Genomic DNA, 16,607 nt, shown 5'->3' on the forward strand with positions numbered 1-16,607 from the left:
TACCTATATTTATGCTACATTTTATAATTGACGCAATAGGTGAAAGAAAAAATATTTTAACAATTTATGTGTCATTTTTGAACTGACGGTATAAGTTTTTCGTGTCGGTTTAGAAATGCCGCAAACCATTTTGTGTCATTTCCAAACTGACGCTAAAGATAAAACAATAGTGCGTACATTTTGCGTCAGTTTTTAAATGAAGAAAATTGTTTTTTGTGTCATTTTAAAAACGACGCTAATAAAAAACTATTTGCGACTACGGCATACACGTCGGTTTATAAAACCGACGTAAATTCTTTAAATTACATTTAGAAACCGACGAGAATTGTACTTTTTGTAGTAGTGTTCTTAACTTCAAGAGGAATTCTCATTTCCCACAACTCTTTCTAAAAAAATAGAGTTGCCAACTCCAAATGATTCTCCTTTAAGCTCCTGAATAAGCCGATAATCACTCTTAACCGAATAAACATTAGAGCTTTCACATATCCAGTGCCAGATATCATTAGACACTAAGAGAAACAAAGGAATACTTAAAATGAGCTTAACATCATACTCCACAAAGATTTCTTTAAGAACCTTTTCATCCCAAGACGTCTCTCCAATCTTCATAAGACTAGAAACTTTTTAATTTGCTAAACTAAGGTGATTAAAAACCACAAATAAATTATCTTTATTTCGAAGCTATAGTTCCCTAAGGATATCAATACTCATCCCTCAACTAACAACCACACGACCCCTTTTCGAATAAAAGACTAAGCTTTATAGATACTTCTAAATAAAACTTGAATTACTTTTTAACTCTACATCTAAGTAAGAGCCACAAGAATAATATTGAGCCTTAAATACACGGTTAATTAAAGAATCCTGACGAGAATGAAGATGCCAATCAAGTTTCCTAAGCAATACAATATTAAATTATACTAATTCACATAATTTCATTATTTGAAATGTATTGCATTTTTGTCCGAATTTTTAAACTGTATCATAGTAGCTTTAGGTCAATATGTCAAGAATTTGTAAAAAAATAATTATTATAATAATGATATAGGTCCCGTTTGATAACACTTTTGTTTTTTAATTTTTTAATCACAAAATGAAAATAAATTTTTGTTTTTCATAAAAATGCGTTTTGTAACCACTTTTATTTTTTAATTTTAAAAATAGAAAACAAAAATGTGTTAAGTAAAGTTTATTTTTATTTTTTGATTTTGTTTATGTCGGGTCTACGTTTGGAGTCGAATTCGGGTTAAGGTTAGAGGACGGGTTGAGCGCTAAGGTCGTGGAAGAATTTGAGTCCGGGTCTGATCGAAGTTAAAAATATTGATTCAAAAAAAAAACTATTTAAAAAAATATTGAAAGTGATTTTTTTTTTAAAATTTTGATTATCAATTAAAAAATTAAAGAAAAAAAAAACATATTTATAGAATATATTTTTGAAAAATATTTTCACTATTTCAATTTTAAAAACAAAAAATTGATTAAAAAATTATTACCGTCACATAACATATTTATTAGGAAGAATTAAAATAAAGAAATAAAAAATAAAAAAAAATAAAAAAAAAAAAAAAGAAATTGGAGACAAACGAATATATAGGCTGCGGAGCGAACGACGATATTTGGGTGTGATAACCAGAAATTCTGAAACTATAAGCAGAGAAGAGAAAGGCTGTTTTTGAAACATGTATCACCCTACTAGAGGCGGTGTTCGTGGCGGCCGTGATCGTAAGCCCTCTTTATATTTTCCTTTTGCCTTTTAGGGTTTTATTATATCTCTCTCTTCTTTATCGACATTGTTACGCCTCTAGTTCAATTATGCGAAACTTGATTATAAAATTAACCGGAGTTTATTTCCATTTTTAGAAGCCAAACGATTTTCTTTTTGGTTTGATTAATTGAGTTTTGCTATCAGTCGTTAATTGTATGATTTATGTTTCGGGGATTTAGAAGAAGCCCTAATTTGAGCTATTGGTTCTGAAACAAATTGAAACTGGAATCTTAAAAGTGGAAGATTAAATCAATTATTTATTGGCATTTTCAAGTTTCTCTTCTGGGTGTTTTCTTATGCGTAGTTTAGGCATTTATGTTGCTTGAATATGTTTTAAGGATCTGAATTCATTGCATATGAGTAATGAGTTGATTTCATCTTCGTGGCTTTTTTGGATAGTATGTGTTAAAATCTTGGTTAGACTTAAAGCATCTCACTTGATATTATTCTGAGTTGCTTGAGTTTCTTAAAGGGAGGAAGATATTTGCTCATGCTAACACTACTCATACTTGATGTTGAATCATACTTCCATCTGAACTTGTTTTAATATTCCTTCTTCTATTTTGCTTCTTGTTTTATTGTCGGCGTGTTGTTGATTTCCCGCCTTTCTTTTTTTTTTTATTGGTGATGAACAGAATTTACTTGGGAAGATGTGAAAGTTGATAAGCATCGAGAGAACTATATTGGTCACAGTCTCAAGGCCCCTGTTGGAAGATGGCAGAAAGGTAACACTCATGTCTTGGTACTATTGCATTTTTCCTGAGTTTTGCAAACTTGTTGTATTGAGTGTATAATGTAAGTGACTGATGTTTCTGCAAGCACCTGTTTTTAATTATTTTTGTAGACTTATCTAGGAAGAGATATGTACAATTTATTGGTCTATATCACCACCTTAAACTCCAATGGTGGAGTATGGACCATTAGTAATTTTCACATTACGCTGTAATAATGAAATGGATTAATCCTGAAAAAAAAATGAAGGTTTGAGACCCGGTTTGATTACTTTTGTACTGGAAGTAGAAAGTGTCCCAAAATGTATGATAATATGTGGACAAACACCTAAAACTGGCCAAGATCCATATTTTCCAAAACTACGAAGAATTCTACTCTGGTTGGTGCCGATGGTGTGTTTATTGTCAATGCAATCAAATTTTATGTTAAACTTAAGTTCTTTCCAGTGTTTTGAGATATTGTTGTTTGAGGATTCCCACACCACTCCCTTTCTAATGTCATCAAATATATTGTCAATATTCATTTTCTAGCTTTTGGAATTAGAGCTCATTGCATAGGAATATTGAAGTACTTAGACTTGGCTTGAGTACTCTCCCTCCCTCTCTCTATATTACAGCAATCATATATTTAAACTGAAGCCCTGCTGTTGTGTGTACTGGTACCAGTACTAGCAAAGTAGTAACATTACCATGTTTATTGCACGTTTTCTCCTACTAGCCAAGTTTGAGTATTTGAGATTTGCTTTTGAAAAGAATGTGTAACTGTTATTTCTTTTAAAATTTAAAATTTACAGGGAAGGACCTGCACTGGTATGTGAGGGATAAAAATGCTCAGAGTGCAGACATGGAAGCTGCGAAAGAAGAGATCAAAAGGATTAAGGAAGAGGAAGAACAGGCCATGAGGGAGGCTCTTGGCTTAGCTCCTAAGCGTGCAAACCGCTCACAAGGGAATCGGCTTGATAAGCATGAGTTTTCAGAGCTTGTGAAACGAGGTTCTACTGCTGAGGATGTTGGTGAAGGGCATGCTGAGGCAGCACATGTTCATGGCCTTGGTTTCTCAAGGTATGTTACTTCAAGCTAAAACTACAGCAGTTAAGATTTTTGTGTGAGTAAGCATATATTCATTTGAGATTCTAGTGGGTAATATACTTTTACGGAAGACTCCTGTGACATGTTATTTTGTGCAGTTGAAAATATGTGTTGCCTTCTGTTTGGTTTCTTTTTTAACATTTTTCTAATCTCACTGTAGAGCGAATCGTCCTCACGTGGAATCAAGCTCTCACCCATCGTCTGTTGAGAACATTCCTGAAATGCCAGCAGTCCCGGTGTTTAATCCAACAAAAAACACTGAAGAACAGCAATCAGACGATGAAAGCAATAGAAAGAAAAGGAGGCGCGATGAAAGGAAACACGAGAAGCATGAAAAACGTGAAAAGAGAGAAAAGCACGGAAAACATGAAAAATATGATAAGTATGAAAAGCGTCATTCCTCGGACGACAGGAGGAAGCACAGAAAGGAAAAGGAAAGAAGACATGATTCTGACTAAAGTAATTGTAAAGTAAAGAATAAAGCTTGTATATGCTTCATATATGAGATTTTTTAGGACCTTATTGTTGTTCAAAATTGTTATGGTGGAAATCTTCATTGAAATTCTGCTGTCTTTCTTGTGGGATTATTGTCGAATCTGTAAAAGTCCCCTCTTATTGAGGAGACAGGGTCAGTCGATCTTCTTTCGGCAACAAATGATGGGACAAGGCCAGATTTATTGGAGAGAAAAACCTCATGCTGCAAGAACGGTATAATATTTATTTATATTCCTGTTAGTCTTACTATCCTGTATTACGTGCTAAGAGCGCCTATCATTTAATTTTCACTCTTTATTTTATTAATCTATGTTTGATATTTTTCAATTATGTTGAAATTGTCAAATACTTATTTGGACCTATTTCTCTAGGCTTCAGCTTGCAGTGACATTTTAACACTTGGGATACTCTTGTAGGTAGCTTGCAGATTGAAGTGTGACTGTGAGGGTGAGTGACTAGTCTCATGTAAGATCATATATAGAGTAAAAACCTGTTAAAACGTCTGAGAGTACTTAATACGAAAGAAGAACATGATTAGCTTATTATTTTTAATTTTATAATAAACACTATATAATATAATAGTTTTCTATTATAGTATTGACAAAGACAACATATTGCTACTACGTAACTGAATTATATGTATGCTTGCTTCTTTGTTATCTATTATGGTTACTTAATGCCGTGATGAACCATCTACTGTTACTAAATGCTAAAGTCTATACACAGTACATACGCTTAAGAGGTTGTTTGTTGTTTTTTTTTTTTTTTTAAAAATTTTTGTTTTTAAATATCAATTGTTTTAAAGGGCAAATTGTAAAATTAAAAGGAAAATAATAATTGATGTAATGAACATTCTTTAGAAGAAAAAAAATCAATCCTAGAATTATATTTGTTTTTGTTTTTCTTATTAGAACACAAAAGGATGCAAGCAAGAGGGTTTTGAGTTTCTTAGTGGTAATATTTTTTAAAAATATTGAAAAATTTCATATCATCCAAAAATGTAACATTTTATTATTATTATTTTTTTTCATATCAATTTTTATACTCTTAGTTTTAAAAACACTTCAATACATTATTATTTAATATATTATTTATTTTAATTATAAATATTGTCACGTTTCTTATATATTTTTAATTTTTAATTTTTTTTAAAGAGATAATATCAATATCATGATAGCACATATTTAACTCTAATAATATATCATTCTTATATTTTGTCAAATAAGTAATTTATTTAAATAAATATCTTTTAAAATTTAACCATTGAAGATGCTCTTATGAAAGCAAAAACTCCATATTTATTGAAGCTACTTGAGATTCTTAACATTAAAATTATATGTATATTAGAGTAACTTACGACAAAAATATTTAAGTTTTCACATTTGTAGCACTTAAATATCTCAGTCATTTTTTTAGAGGTTAAAATATCCAAGTTCACATTTATTGGCTGCTGTTACTACTCTCAATTATTTGTCCGCTCTTAATTGGTCCATGTAATATAATGGTGCCATGTCATATTTTTTTAAAAAATACTTTTATTTTATTTCCACTAATTAAAACATAAATAAATAATTTTAAAAAAATAAATTCTAAAAATTTATTAAAAATAAACAAAGAAACATAAATTAAGGTGTGGTTTGGTGATACTTTTGTTTTCTAATTTTTTAATTACAAAATAAAAATAAAATTTTATTTTTAAAAATTTTATTTTTGAAAGGCAAAAATGTGTTCATTAAACCTCTTTTATTTTTCAATTTTAAAAATAAAATACAAAAGTATGTTCTACAAAATTTATTTTTATTTTTATTTTTTGATTTTATTTAAGTCAGGTTTAGGTTGGAGGTTGGCTTCGGGTTCGAGTTAGAGGTCGTGTTCAACACTAGAGTCGTGGGGGAGATGGGTCCAGGTCTAATCGATGTACAAAATATTAATTAAGAAAAAAATTTTACTTAAAAACATATTAAAAGTAACTTTTTTTTTTTATTTTTAAAATTTTGATTTTTAATTAAAAAATTAAAAAATGAAAACATGTTTTTAAAAAATAATTTTACATTTTCAAATTTAAAGACAGAAAAGTAATTAAAGTGTTACCTCACCTAAATTAAATTTTCATAAAATAAAATTTAAGACCTTTGTTCCTTACTGAACCATAGAACGAAAGTGTTCTTAAAAAAAAAAGATAGAACAAAAGGGATAAAATCAAATCCCTAAAATCAGCCGTAAAAAATTGAAGAGAACCGAACCTGAGAAGAAGAAGAGGAGGTTCGAACTGAACCAGAGAAGAGGAAGAAGAAGAGGTCTGAACTGAACCGAATTGAAGCTCTAGTGTTTGAAGGAAAGAATGGCTTTTTATAGATGTGCTCCTTGGAGATGCTCTAACGCATGAAGTCTACTTTCATTGATGTCGTTTTGTTCCTTTACTGTGACTTTTTCCAAAAACCGTATCTTTACTCTGTTCACCTCTCAATACCATTGTCTCTGTGTTCGGAGCTCCCTTCCTTACTGCTGGTTGGTACCATCTTTCATAAGGTATCACTGAGTTTTGAGACTGAAGTTTGAATCTATTTTCGGCTAAAGGATTAATTAATCAACACTTCTCTATCGTAATTTAATCAATTTGCTTACAATATATTCACTTACATAAGAAATGAGTATGATTTCCGTCTCATTTAAACGTCCTCTGCCTTTCTGCGCCAATTTTCTTTCTAAATTCTTTATTTATTTATTTATTTTAAAAAAAAAGTTGTTCTATTTCGATGCATCTCTCTCTCTCTCTCTCTCTCTCTCTCTCTCTCTCTCTCTGAATCTGTAAATCCTATTTCACTACGAATGCTATACATGTGTGTTTGTCATGGATAACTTGGATTAAAAATCTTTGCTCAGTTTGATGTGAATCTTTTTGGATTGAAAGTTTATCTTTCATTAGAGCTTTTGAACTTGCTTAATGGCAATGACTTTTGAGTTGGGCATTTTCCAAAAAAAAAAAAATTCTTTTTGCCCCCAAATTCCCAATATTACAATGGTTTTGGTCCTTTGTCAGATGACACTTTTTGTTTTGATTTTGTTTTTAATATATGTAAAAAAATTAGATACTGTTTTCGTTTCTATGTTCTAACCAGAATCAACTTAATTTAATCGAATTGTCATTAATATGTACACAAATTTTTGTTTCTTATGCTTGGACCCTTATTTCTGTCTCTTAATTTTAATGGTTGCCAGTTCTTTTGGTGTTTTGTTAACAGGCTGCTCTTCAAGTATGTATTGTAGTAGTTTTTGTTATACTTGTGCTTTTACAGAGATTGTAATAGCTTCCAGTCATAGAGAGTCATTTAGAGGAAGGAACTTTGGTAATTTAAAGGTTTTCACGTATGAGTACTTAGGAAATAGGTTGAAAGCGAGGAGCAAACGAATGGGTTTAAGTGGGTTTGTAATGAAAATTCCAAAGGAAGGGGCTCATTTGGCTAAGGAGAAGGAGAAAGTTGTGAAGTCTTCAGAAGAGGTTTTAAGGGTTCTTAAGTCTACGTCGGACCCAAATTCTGTATTTTCATATTTTATGGCTGTTGCTGGATTACCTTATGTTGTTCACACCACTGAAACGTGCAATTACATGCTTGAAGTTTTGGTGACTCATAAGAGGGTTGAAGATATGGCTGCCGTTTTTAATTTCATGCAAAAGAAAATTGTTTACCGAAATTTGAACACTTATCTATCTATCTTTAAGGGTCTTTACATAAGAGGTGGAATACGACAAGCTCCGATTGCACTTGAAAAGATGAGAAAGGCTGGGTTTGTTTTGAACGCATATTCATACAATGGGTTGATCTATTTGCTTGTCCAGTCAGAATTTTGTAGGGAGGCTTTGGAGGTTTACAACAGAATGGTCATGGAAGGGATGAAGCCATCATTGAAAACTTATGCTGCACTTATGGGAGCATTTGGAAAGCGCCGAGATACTCAAACTGTAATGGGTTTGTTAGGAGAGATAGAACATTTGGGTTTGAGGCCAGATATTTATATATTTAACATATGCATAACAGTTCTTGGAAGGACTGGGAGAATTGATGAGTCTTATGATCTATTGAAGAAAATGGAAGAAGAGGGATGCAAGCCAGATGTTGTTACTTATACTGTTTTTATTGATGCTCTATGTAAAGCAGGTAAACTTGATAATGCAAAGGCTTTGTTTGTAAAGATGAAAGCTAGCAACAGTCTCAAACCTAATCGGGTAACTTACATTAAATTTTTGGACAGATTAAGTGATTGTGGAGATTTGGGGACTTTAAAAGAAATTTGGGATGAAATGAAGGCTGATGGTTATGCTCCTGATGTAGTTACTTTCAACATTCTTATTAGTGCTTTATGCAAAGTAGGCAATGTCGACAAAGCATTTGATACTCTGGGTGTCATGAATGTGAATGGAGTCTCACCAAATCTTTATACTTACAACATCTTGATTGGGGGACTATTAAGAGCAAGTAGACTGGATGAGGCTCTTAAACTTTTCAGTTATATGGAATCCTTGGGTGTCAAGCCTAACACAATCACATATAATCTACTCATTTCCGGTTTAGTGAAATCTAATAGCGTGGATAAGGCTATCGATTTCTACTATGATCATGTACCTTATAATTTCGCCCCTTCACTTTATATATATGGCCTACTCATTGATGGACTTTTCAAGTTGGGAAGACATGATGAAGTAATGCTTTTCTTCGAGGAGATGGCAATTAACGGATGCAAGCCTAACTGTGAAATTTTCAGTATTCTTATAAATGGGTTCAGGAAAACAGGAGGTGTGGAAACTGCTTGTAAGTTATTTAAAAGAATGGTTGAAGAAGGAATAAGACCGGACTTGAAGTCTTACAGTATTCTTTTGAACTCTCTTTGCTTTCTAGATAAAATTGATGATGCTCTGTATCACTTTGAGGAACTAAAGCAGAATAGGATTAGTCCTGATTCACATTGTTATAACCTTTTGATTAATGCACTTGGAAGATCACAAAGGGTAGAAGAAGCTTTATCTTTATACACCGAAATGCAAAGCAGAGGACTTTTTCCTGATCTTTACACGTACAACAAACTAATACTCAATCTTGGGATAGCGGGAATGGTACAACAAGCAGTGAGTATGTATGAAGAACTGAAGCTTAAGGATCTTGAACCTGATATTTCCACCTACAATGCTCTCATTCAAACTTATAGCAGGTCAGGGAATCCAGACCTTGCTTTTGCAGTTTACAAGAAAATGATGGTTGTTGGCTGTGACCCAAATGAAGAAACGTTTGCACAACTTCCTAGTCAAACTTGAGTACTTCACTTCATTGAAATACTTTTGGATCGGCAGACCTTTCTCGGAACTGTCTTTGAGATTTTTGCCCATAATTTCAGTAAGTTCTACTCATTAATTTTTTTTTTCTCTGAAACTGTGTTTAAATGTAGATTTTCCTTTAAGATTCTACTTCAATTCACATGTGGACTTACGATTTGCAGGGCTAATGGTTAAAGGGATGACCAAATGATTATTTGTTCATATGCAGATTGGGTTTCTGACAGGTTTGATGGGTAAGAGTTGCCAAAAAATGCATGTGATTTACCATGTAGATCAACTAGTTGTCTGCGATAATATTAGAAATACTTGTAGATCAATGATATGGGTAGGAAACTTTTGTAGACAATATGATTTAAATATCTTAATATCCATCATAAACAAATTTTGAGTTCCAAAACAACCTGATCTTGCACCAAAATCTTCTTATTTACAACACTTAAGCCATTTATTTGTTAGTTGTATGTTGATGCATATTTACCAGATTAATGTTCATTGTTTATATATACAATCTCTCCCGATTAATCACTGTTGATAGCCATTTTTGTAGCAAGCGGTCTGTTAAAAAAGAAAGGTAATAAAGTGTTCTGAAGGCCAAAGTGGTTGTATCTTTAGGTCATTCCACAGTATGTTTCATGATTAAATGAGAATAACCACATATCATACGCTTGGCTCTCTCTTAATATATAGAGTAATAATGTTGTGGGGTTATTAGCATTTACTATGTTATTGAGTGCAGCAAGTTTTTGTTTGGTTTCACTAGGATCGAGAGGATTAGCTTATTGGTAATTTAAATTATTTAATTTGTAGTTTGATTTTCACAACCAAGAAGACACTGGTGTGTTATTATATAATATTTGTTTATGTTCCTGTTAGTCTTACTATCTTGGGTACGTGCTAAGTTATTATTTCTAGTTCCTGCCATCAACATTAAAAATAAATATTCACTACGATCAAGATAATAAATAATACTTGGATGATTTCAAAGTGGATACCTAATCTTTCTCGCTCATTTTTTTAATGAAAAATTATTGAAGTTCAAAATGATTAACAACTTTGAGGATTAGATCAGATATTTTGTCTATTGATTTGTTGTTTTGAAGCATTGTATTGTTCTTCAATATAATAGCTCATAATCTTGAAAAAATAGCTCTTTCTTTCGATAGTGCTATAGTTTGGTGGCCAGGACTCTTTAGTTGTTTTTGTGTTTGTCTTGGCATAGCCCATTTTTCCTCTTCAACCACTCTCTCGGACCTTGGGTCCCTCCTCAACCACGCATCTAAAGTGGAAACGATGTATGAATCCTCTCCCTATCTCTAAAAGCATCAAGGATGATCCGAATGTCTCGTGCTTAAGGTTTTGCTAAACTGAGTTAGTTACCCAATCGGGCGTGCTTAGAGCCTGATCAAGTCGTTTTTCCTTTATCTAGTGCTGCCAATCTTGCCCATTAGTCCACCCTCTCTCAAGCTTGCACTAGTGAGAGTGACTAGTCTCATGTAAGATCATACATAGAGTGAAAATCTATCAAATTGTCTCAGAAATACTTGGGAAGAATACGACAGAAGAACCACCTTTGATGATTACACACAATACTTTAATCATTGTTAACTTATATTTTTATTTTTATAAGAAACACTATATAATATGCGAGTTTTTTTATATATAGTATTGACAAAGACAAAACACATTTGTACTACTTAATTGAATTTATATGTATACATGATTGCTTCTTTGTTATGGTTACTTATTACTATTACTTATAGTTAAAGTCTATGTCTTTTACATACGCTTAAGGTTAAGAGTTTGTTTCTTTATTTTTGTTTTCAAATATCAATTGCTTTGAAGTGCAAGTTGTAAAATTAAAAGACAAAATAGCTGATGAAGTGAACATTCTTTTAAATAAAAGAAGACAAAAAAGTCAGTCCTGGAATATATGTAATTTTTTTTCTCCTTAGAACACAAGATGCTTTATAACAATGAATTCTTCGATTTCTTTTTTAAATAAACGAAAAAACACACTACATATTCTAAATTGCTTTCAATTTTAAAGATTCATTCAAATTTACTATTCCTTAGAGCTCCTTCATAATTCTTTTTTAATAGGGAAATTTGAAATTTTATGCTTACATTAGGGGGAAATTTTTCCCTTAAACTCTAAATACCCTATATTGGTAAGATTGGACAATATTTTGTTAATTCCCACATTACCCCCTCATTCAAACCCCTCTCTCTTTCCCCTCTTTCTCTCTTTCTCTCTCCGTCTCGCGAATCCCACACTTAAATTTTTGGGATTTCAAGTTCGGGTTCGATGAGCCCGATGCCCGTCCGATGCCGTCCCACACTTAATTTTTTTGTGTTTTTAAGGTCGGGCCCATTGGACGGGCATCGGACCCATCAGACCCGACCTTAAAAACCCAAAAATTAAGTGCATCGGGCCCCATCGGACGGCATCGGGCTCGACCCCTTAAAAGCCCAGAAAAATTCGACATTCGACAAAAAACTCATACCATTTTCAACCCTATTAACTAACAGATCTATTCTTAAATCTAACCATAACTAACAGATTTCACACAAAATTGCAACATATTAATCTATTTCATGAATTTAAGCATCAAAAATTGAAGAAAAAAATTGAAAAAAAAATTGAGGGTTGGGGCGGTCGGGTGTGGGCGGCCTGCGTGGATGGTGGGGGCGGTCGGGTGTGAGCGGCCTGCGTGGATGGTGGGGGCGGTCGGGTGTGGGCGGCCAGCGTGGACGATGTGGGCAGTCTCCGTCAAAGTTCGGTGTGCGTGGTGACGGCCGGTGGGTTTCTTGCGATGGGGTTTTGGGCGAAGAGGCAAAGAGGCAGAGAGAGTTTGAGGGAAGGAGAGAGAAAGGGTTTGAGTTTTTGAGAGGGGTATTTTTGGGGTTTTAGAAAAGTGGTCATATGTTTTCAATGTAGAAAAGTATTAGTTTAGGGAAAAAATTATCCACTAATAGATGCATAGAAATTCAAATTTCCCCTTTTAATATTTCGTCATTTTTTGTTCTTTTACTCTCTCATTATGCGACATTGTTATTATTATTTTATTTTACTTTAATTGATAAAGATAGTTAAAAATATAATTTTTACATAATGTATTTTTTTTTAGAAAAAAGCTGTAATATAATGTAAAAGTTTAAGGGAAATTTGAATTTTCATGTTTAATAAACCCATAAATTGGCCCCTAAACTAATACTATGGATAATTTTTTAAATGGGATAACTTTTTCCTAAACCCCAAAATACCCCTCCCATTTTTCCCAACCGTCCCTCTCTCTTCCTCTTTTTCCAAAAAATTGACTGGCCATCGGGCTGGCCATCGGACGGGCATCGGGCCCACATCAGACCCAATTTTCAAAACCCAGAAATAAGCCAAATTGGTGTACAATCGGGCACACCATCAGACGGCATCGGGCACCCCATCAGACGGGCATCGGGCCCACATCGGACCCGATTTTCAGAACCCAGAGATAAGCCAAACTGGTGGACCATCGGGCACACAATCGGACAGGCATCAGGCACACCATCGAACCTGACCTTCAAAACCCAGAAATGAGCTAAATTCCACGCCGGTTGATTCTTCAGTCGGTCAGTACGTCGGTCGGGGCTGCGTGGACGGTTGGGGTGGTCGGCTGTGAGTTGAGGGTTTGGACGGTTGGGACGGTTTGGGTGGGGCGGCGAAGAGATGCCGAGACAGAGAGAGAAAGAGAGATGCGAGAGGGGAAGGAGAGAGAAAGGGTTTGAGTATTTGAGAGGGGTATTTTTGGAGTTTTAGAAAAGTGGTCATATATTTTCAATGTAGAAAAGTATTAGTTTAGGGAAAAAAATTATCCCCTAATACATACATAGAAATTTAAATTTCCCAAGTTTAATTGGTGTTATTTTTTCTTTTTCAAAGAAAAGAAAAATTGGTGTTATTTTACAATGATAAAGTAGAGAGTGTAGTCAGCGCTCTTAAACATTGCAAGTAAAAATATGACCTAACAATTTATTAAATATTTTAAAGTTAAATATACATTTTCATATTTTAAATATTAATAACCATTAAACTAAATATATGTATAATTGTTAGAATAATTTAAACAAAAAAAAAATACATTTAAATAATTATGAAAATGTGATAAAAATTATGGAAATAATAATTTAATTTTATCGTCAATATTAACATATATTGAAAATAATTATTAACTTTTTGATAATGAAGTGTTTATAGGAACATTATATTAACACTCTAAAATATATTTATATTAAAATTGAGGTAGTTACAATGACAATCTAAAAATAATTTAAATTACCTTATCTTTATTCATCTAAAAAAAATAATAAGAGGTTAAATATATGTTAACTATTAAACAAATTAAATTAAATATTTGAGATTAATCTTTTTCATCTTTTATAATATAACATAAATATCTATAGATTTTCTCCTTTTCAAAATCTAAAATTTAAATACTTTTTGAAATTAAAATTATTGTAATTAGCTATTTTATCGTAAAACTGGTTTTTTTATTCTAAAATATGGTATAAACATATTTCCGAAAAATATATATTTTCTTTAAGAAATAAAAAAAAAAAAAAATTGTGCAGCCTTGCTTACCTAGGGTACAAATATAAACAGGGGCATTTTGGTCATTTAAGAAATTACCAGGGATAAAAAATCTGACAATTATAGCAAACGAGAGGGTAGAAAGGTAATTTTAAATTTTTTTCTATTTATTTAGCAATGGAAATATGAAACAAAGACATATAAGACTGAGGAAAGCTTGAGTTGAGTTGAGTTGAGTTGAGTGGCTTTTGTGCTTTCCTCTCTCAATAATTTATTATTTTGCGTTGTATCTCAGAAAAAGAGAGACCAAAATTATCTCTCCGGTTTCCTTATTTATTATTTATCTTCGTTACATTTCTCTGAAACTAATTCTTAAATTCATATTTTTTAACAAATTCATCGATCGGTTCTTTTACTCATTCATTCTTAATTAAAAAATCGGAGAAGAAGATGGTGTCGGCGAACAAGGAAATGGTGGTCTATTGCTTCGATACTCTTGTCTCCTACTACAACAACGAAGAGGTTCCTCCTCCAGCCTTCGATGATGGTCAACAGTAATTATTCTTTTCCGTTTTTTTTTTTTTCTGGGTTTTTTTTTATTTAATTAAAATATCATAGAATATGCATGTGGAATTTAAATGTTTAAACACCATCTTTTGACTGATCATGATCGTTTCAGCTTAAAAGTTTCTATCTTTTTAAAATGATAATTGGGTTTCATCTGAAATTATTGAAGTGATGAAAGTTTCGTAATTTATATTGTGTTGTGTGTGGTTGAGTGGCGTTTAGTTTTTAAAAAGTTTAAACCTTTACGTACTGAGTTGAGTTTAGCTCTAAAGGGCGATTTGGGATTTCATTTTTGTTACTGTTATTGTTATTTTTATGGGTTTCGTTTTGTCTTGGTGTTTGAATTGGCAATATTGCCTTTCCTGGGTTTCCTTGTGAAGACTAAGGGGAGTTTGAACAGTTCATTTGCTTGATCAATTTGAGTTCTAACTGAGGGTCCTTTTTTCATAATGTAGTATTTGTTGTGACTCGATAATGCAACTAAATGGTCAAGTGTGTACTCAACTCGATAAAATCATTATAGTTTTCTTAAGCTTTTCTATTAGTGATATTCGAACAGGGGAAGATATTACATTGGAATAAAGGCTTAATCTTTGTAGTTAATAGTTTTGTGTTTTTTGAGCAAGATTTGTCACATCTCCAATGTTGAAGTCATTGGAGGTAAAAATTTCAGATTCCCCATATGTCCATTGTAAAAGATAATAACAATCATAGTAAGTTTAGTCACTTTGAAGCATAATGCTAAAATTTGGGAGAAATGTGACTGTCTGCAGTGAAATTCCATTTTGGCTGTACTTCTTTGCCTATGTTGTTATCTTTCATGGTGCTTATATTATGTTGTTCTGTTCTGTTCTTTTCTCATAATTTCTTAAATGTGAAACATTACAATAAAAAAAGAGGAAATTTTTAGTTTCATGGTCTCTATACATAAATAAACACCATATAAATATTTTCTTTTCACATAATTTCTTGTTAATGGAAAAGTTACGAAGTAGAATTGTAGATATCTACATTTTTTCTGTGAAAATCATAATATATTTTACTTTGGTCTTAGCCCATTGTTTGTCACTTGGAAAAAAGCTGTAAATGGTGGGGAACCTCGTCTACGTGGATGCATTGGAACCCTGGAAGCACGGTGGTTGGTTAATGGGTTCAAGGATTATGCTCTAAACAGGTATCGTAAAAAAAAATGAATTTCATGTATTGTTCTAATGGTCACAAGCCAAATCATGTAAATTCATCTGCTTGTATGTTTACTGTATCTTTAGGTATTTGAGAACTATACCTCACACACAAAATGGTAGAAAGAAACGATAGCCGAGTTACCTCAATTCTGTATTGTTTTAGGAAAATGTACATTCTTGCTGAAATGAAAGACATGAATCGAGAGGGACAACATGCATGGGATATTTAGACCAAGATTCTTATAATCTTCTTACTGTCAACATGCAGTTTCTGTTTTGACTGATGATGTTCTTAGCTTTACTTTGTTGTGATACTTTGCAGTGCTTTGAGGGATCGTAGATTTCCTCCCATACATGCCAAAGAATTGCCCTCTTTGGAGTGTACAGTTTCTGTATTGACTGATTATGAAACCGGTGACAACCATCTTGATTGGGAGGTATGTGTCTCTTCATTTTGGATGTTACCATGTTCTTACTCCAGAAACTTTTTAAAAAAACTTTAAATTTAATTTCTATTTAAATCTTTTGGCAGTAATATGTGATTTGTGTACTTTAGTAAATGTTCAAACATTTAATCCCTACTGCTATATATTTAAACGTATGAACTTTAGTCCTTTGATGGGTTTGGTTATTCTGTGGTGATTGGATCAATCTCTTTATTCAATATGAGATTAGCATGCTCACATAATAATCTAGTCATCTTTCTGGTTGCCCGAGTGTTTCAGGTTGGAAAGCATGGTATAATCATTGAATTTATTGATCCTGATAATACAAGGCGAAGTGCCACATATTTGCCTGAGATAGCTGCCCATGAAGGTAACTCTTTTTCCACCTTTTATGAACTAAAATTAGCATGAACATCATTCTGTGTCTGTGACAGACA

General features: G+C 32.6%; 3 protein-coding genes across 6 annotated transcripts in view; all 3 read left to right on the forward strand.

Annotated features, from left to right (window-relative positions):
• Positions 1-1,538: 1,538 nt before the first annotated feature.
• Positions 1,539-4,703, forward strand: LOC115705782 (uncharacterized). Of its 3 annotated transcripts, none has more exons than XR_004009496.2 (5): positions 1,562-1,722; positions 2,401-2,490; positions 3,291-3,558; positions 3,746-4,293; positions 4,452-4,703. XR_004009496.2 is itself a non-coding variant. In XM_030633224.2 (4 exons), the coding sequence occupies exons 1-4, from the start codon at positions 1,680-1,682 to the stop codon at positions 4,041-4,043; spliced, it is 699 nt and encodes a 232-aa protein (XP_030489084.1). In that variant the 5' UTR covers positions 1,539-1,679; the 3' UTR covers positions 4,044-4,442. The 3 variants fall into 3 exon arrangements, 1 of the variants encoding a protein (XP_030489084.1); XR_004009497.2 differs by having other exon boundaries at positions 4,497-4,703; XM_030633224.2 differs by lacking the exon at positions 4,452-4,703 and having other exon boundaries at positions 1,539-1,722; positions 3,746-4,442.
• A 1,436-nt stretch (positions 4,704-6,139) lies between these two features.
• LOC115705737 (pentatricopeptide repeat-containing protein At4g31850, chloroplastic) lies at positions 6,140-9,806 on the forward strand. 2 transcript variants are annotated; one of them, XM_030633156.2, is made up of 3 exons: positions 6,141-6,609; positions 7,323-9,467; positions 9,571-9,806. In XM_030633156.2, the coding sequence occupies exon 2, from the start codon at positions 7,337-7,339 to the stop codon at positions 9,386-9,388; it is 2,052 nt and encodes a 683-aa protein (XP_030489016.2). In that variant the 5' UTR covers positions 6,141-6,609; positions 7,323-7,336; the 3' UTR covers positions 9,389-9,467; positions 9,571-9,806. The 2 variants fall into 2 exon arrangements, with proteins under 2 accessions (XP_060969023.1, XP_030489016.2); XM_061113040.1 differs by having other exon boundaries at positions 6,140-9,467.
• A 4,358-nt stretch (positions 9,807-14,164) lies between these two features.
• Positions 14,165-16,607, forward strand: part of LOC115705790 (uncharacterized protein At2g38710) — a 3,469-nt gene continuing 1,026 nt past the window's right edge. Inside the window, exons 1-4 of the mRNA XM_030633233.2 lie at positions 14,165-14,527; positions 15,595-15,714; positions 16,047-16,161; positions 16,450-16,540. Of these exons, the coding sequence (XP_030489093.2) occupies positions 14,424-14,527; positions 15,595-15,714; positions 16,047-16,161; positions 16,450-16,540 (430 nt within the window). The 5' untranslated portion in view covers positions 14,165-14,423. The remainder of the gene's footprint in view (positions 14,528-15,594; positions 15,715-16,046; positions 16,162-16,449; positions 16,541-16,607) is intronic.

Source organism: Cannabis sativa, chromosome 1 (assembly GCF_029168945.1).
Source record: "Cannabis sativa cultivar Pink pepper isolate KNU-18-1 chromosome 1, ASM2916894v1, whole genome shotgun sequence".
Lineage (NCBI taxonomy): Eukaryota > Viridiplantae > Streptophyta > Magnoliopsida > Rosales > Cannabaceae > Cannabis > Cannabis sativa.

What these genes read in the sequence shown, in the direction of transcription:
- LOC115705782 (XM_030633224.2), top strand. Translation starts at nt 1,680, where the DNA reads ATGTATCACCCTACTAGAGGCGGTGTTCGTGGCGGCCGTGATC. An exon ending in TGTTGGAAGATGGCAGAAAG is followed by an intron (nt 2,491 to 3,290) that starts GTAACACTCATG and finishes TAAAATTTACAG; the next exon opens with GGAAGGACCTGCACTGGTAT. An exon ending in CATGGCCTTGGTTTCTCAAG is followed by an intron (nt 3,559 to 3,745) that starts GTATGTTACTTC and finishes ATCTCACTGTAG; the next exon opens with AGCGAATCGTCCTCACGTGG.
- LOC115705737 (XM_061113040.1), top strand. Translation starts at nt 7,232, where the DNA reads ATGTACACAAATTTTTGTTTCTTATGCTTGGACCCTTATTTCTGTCTC.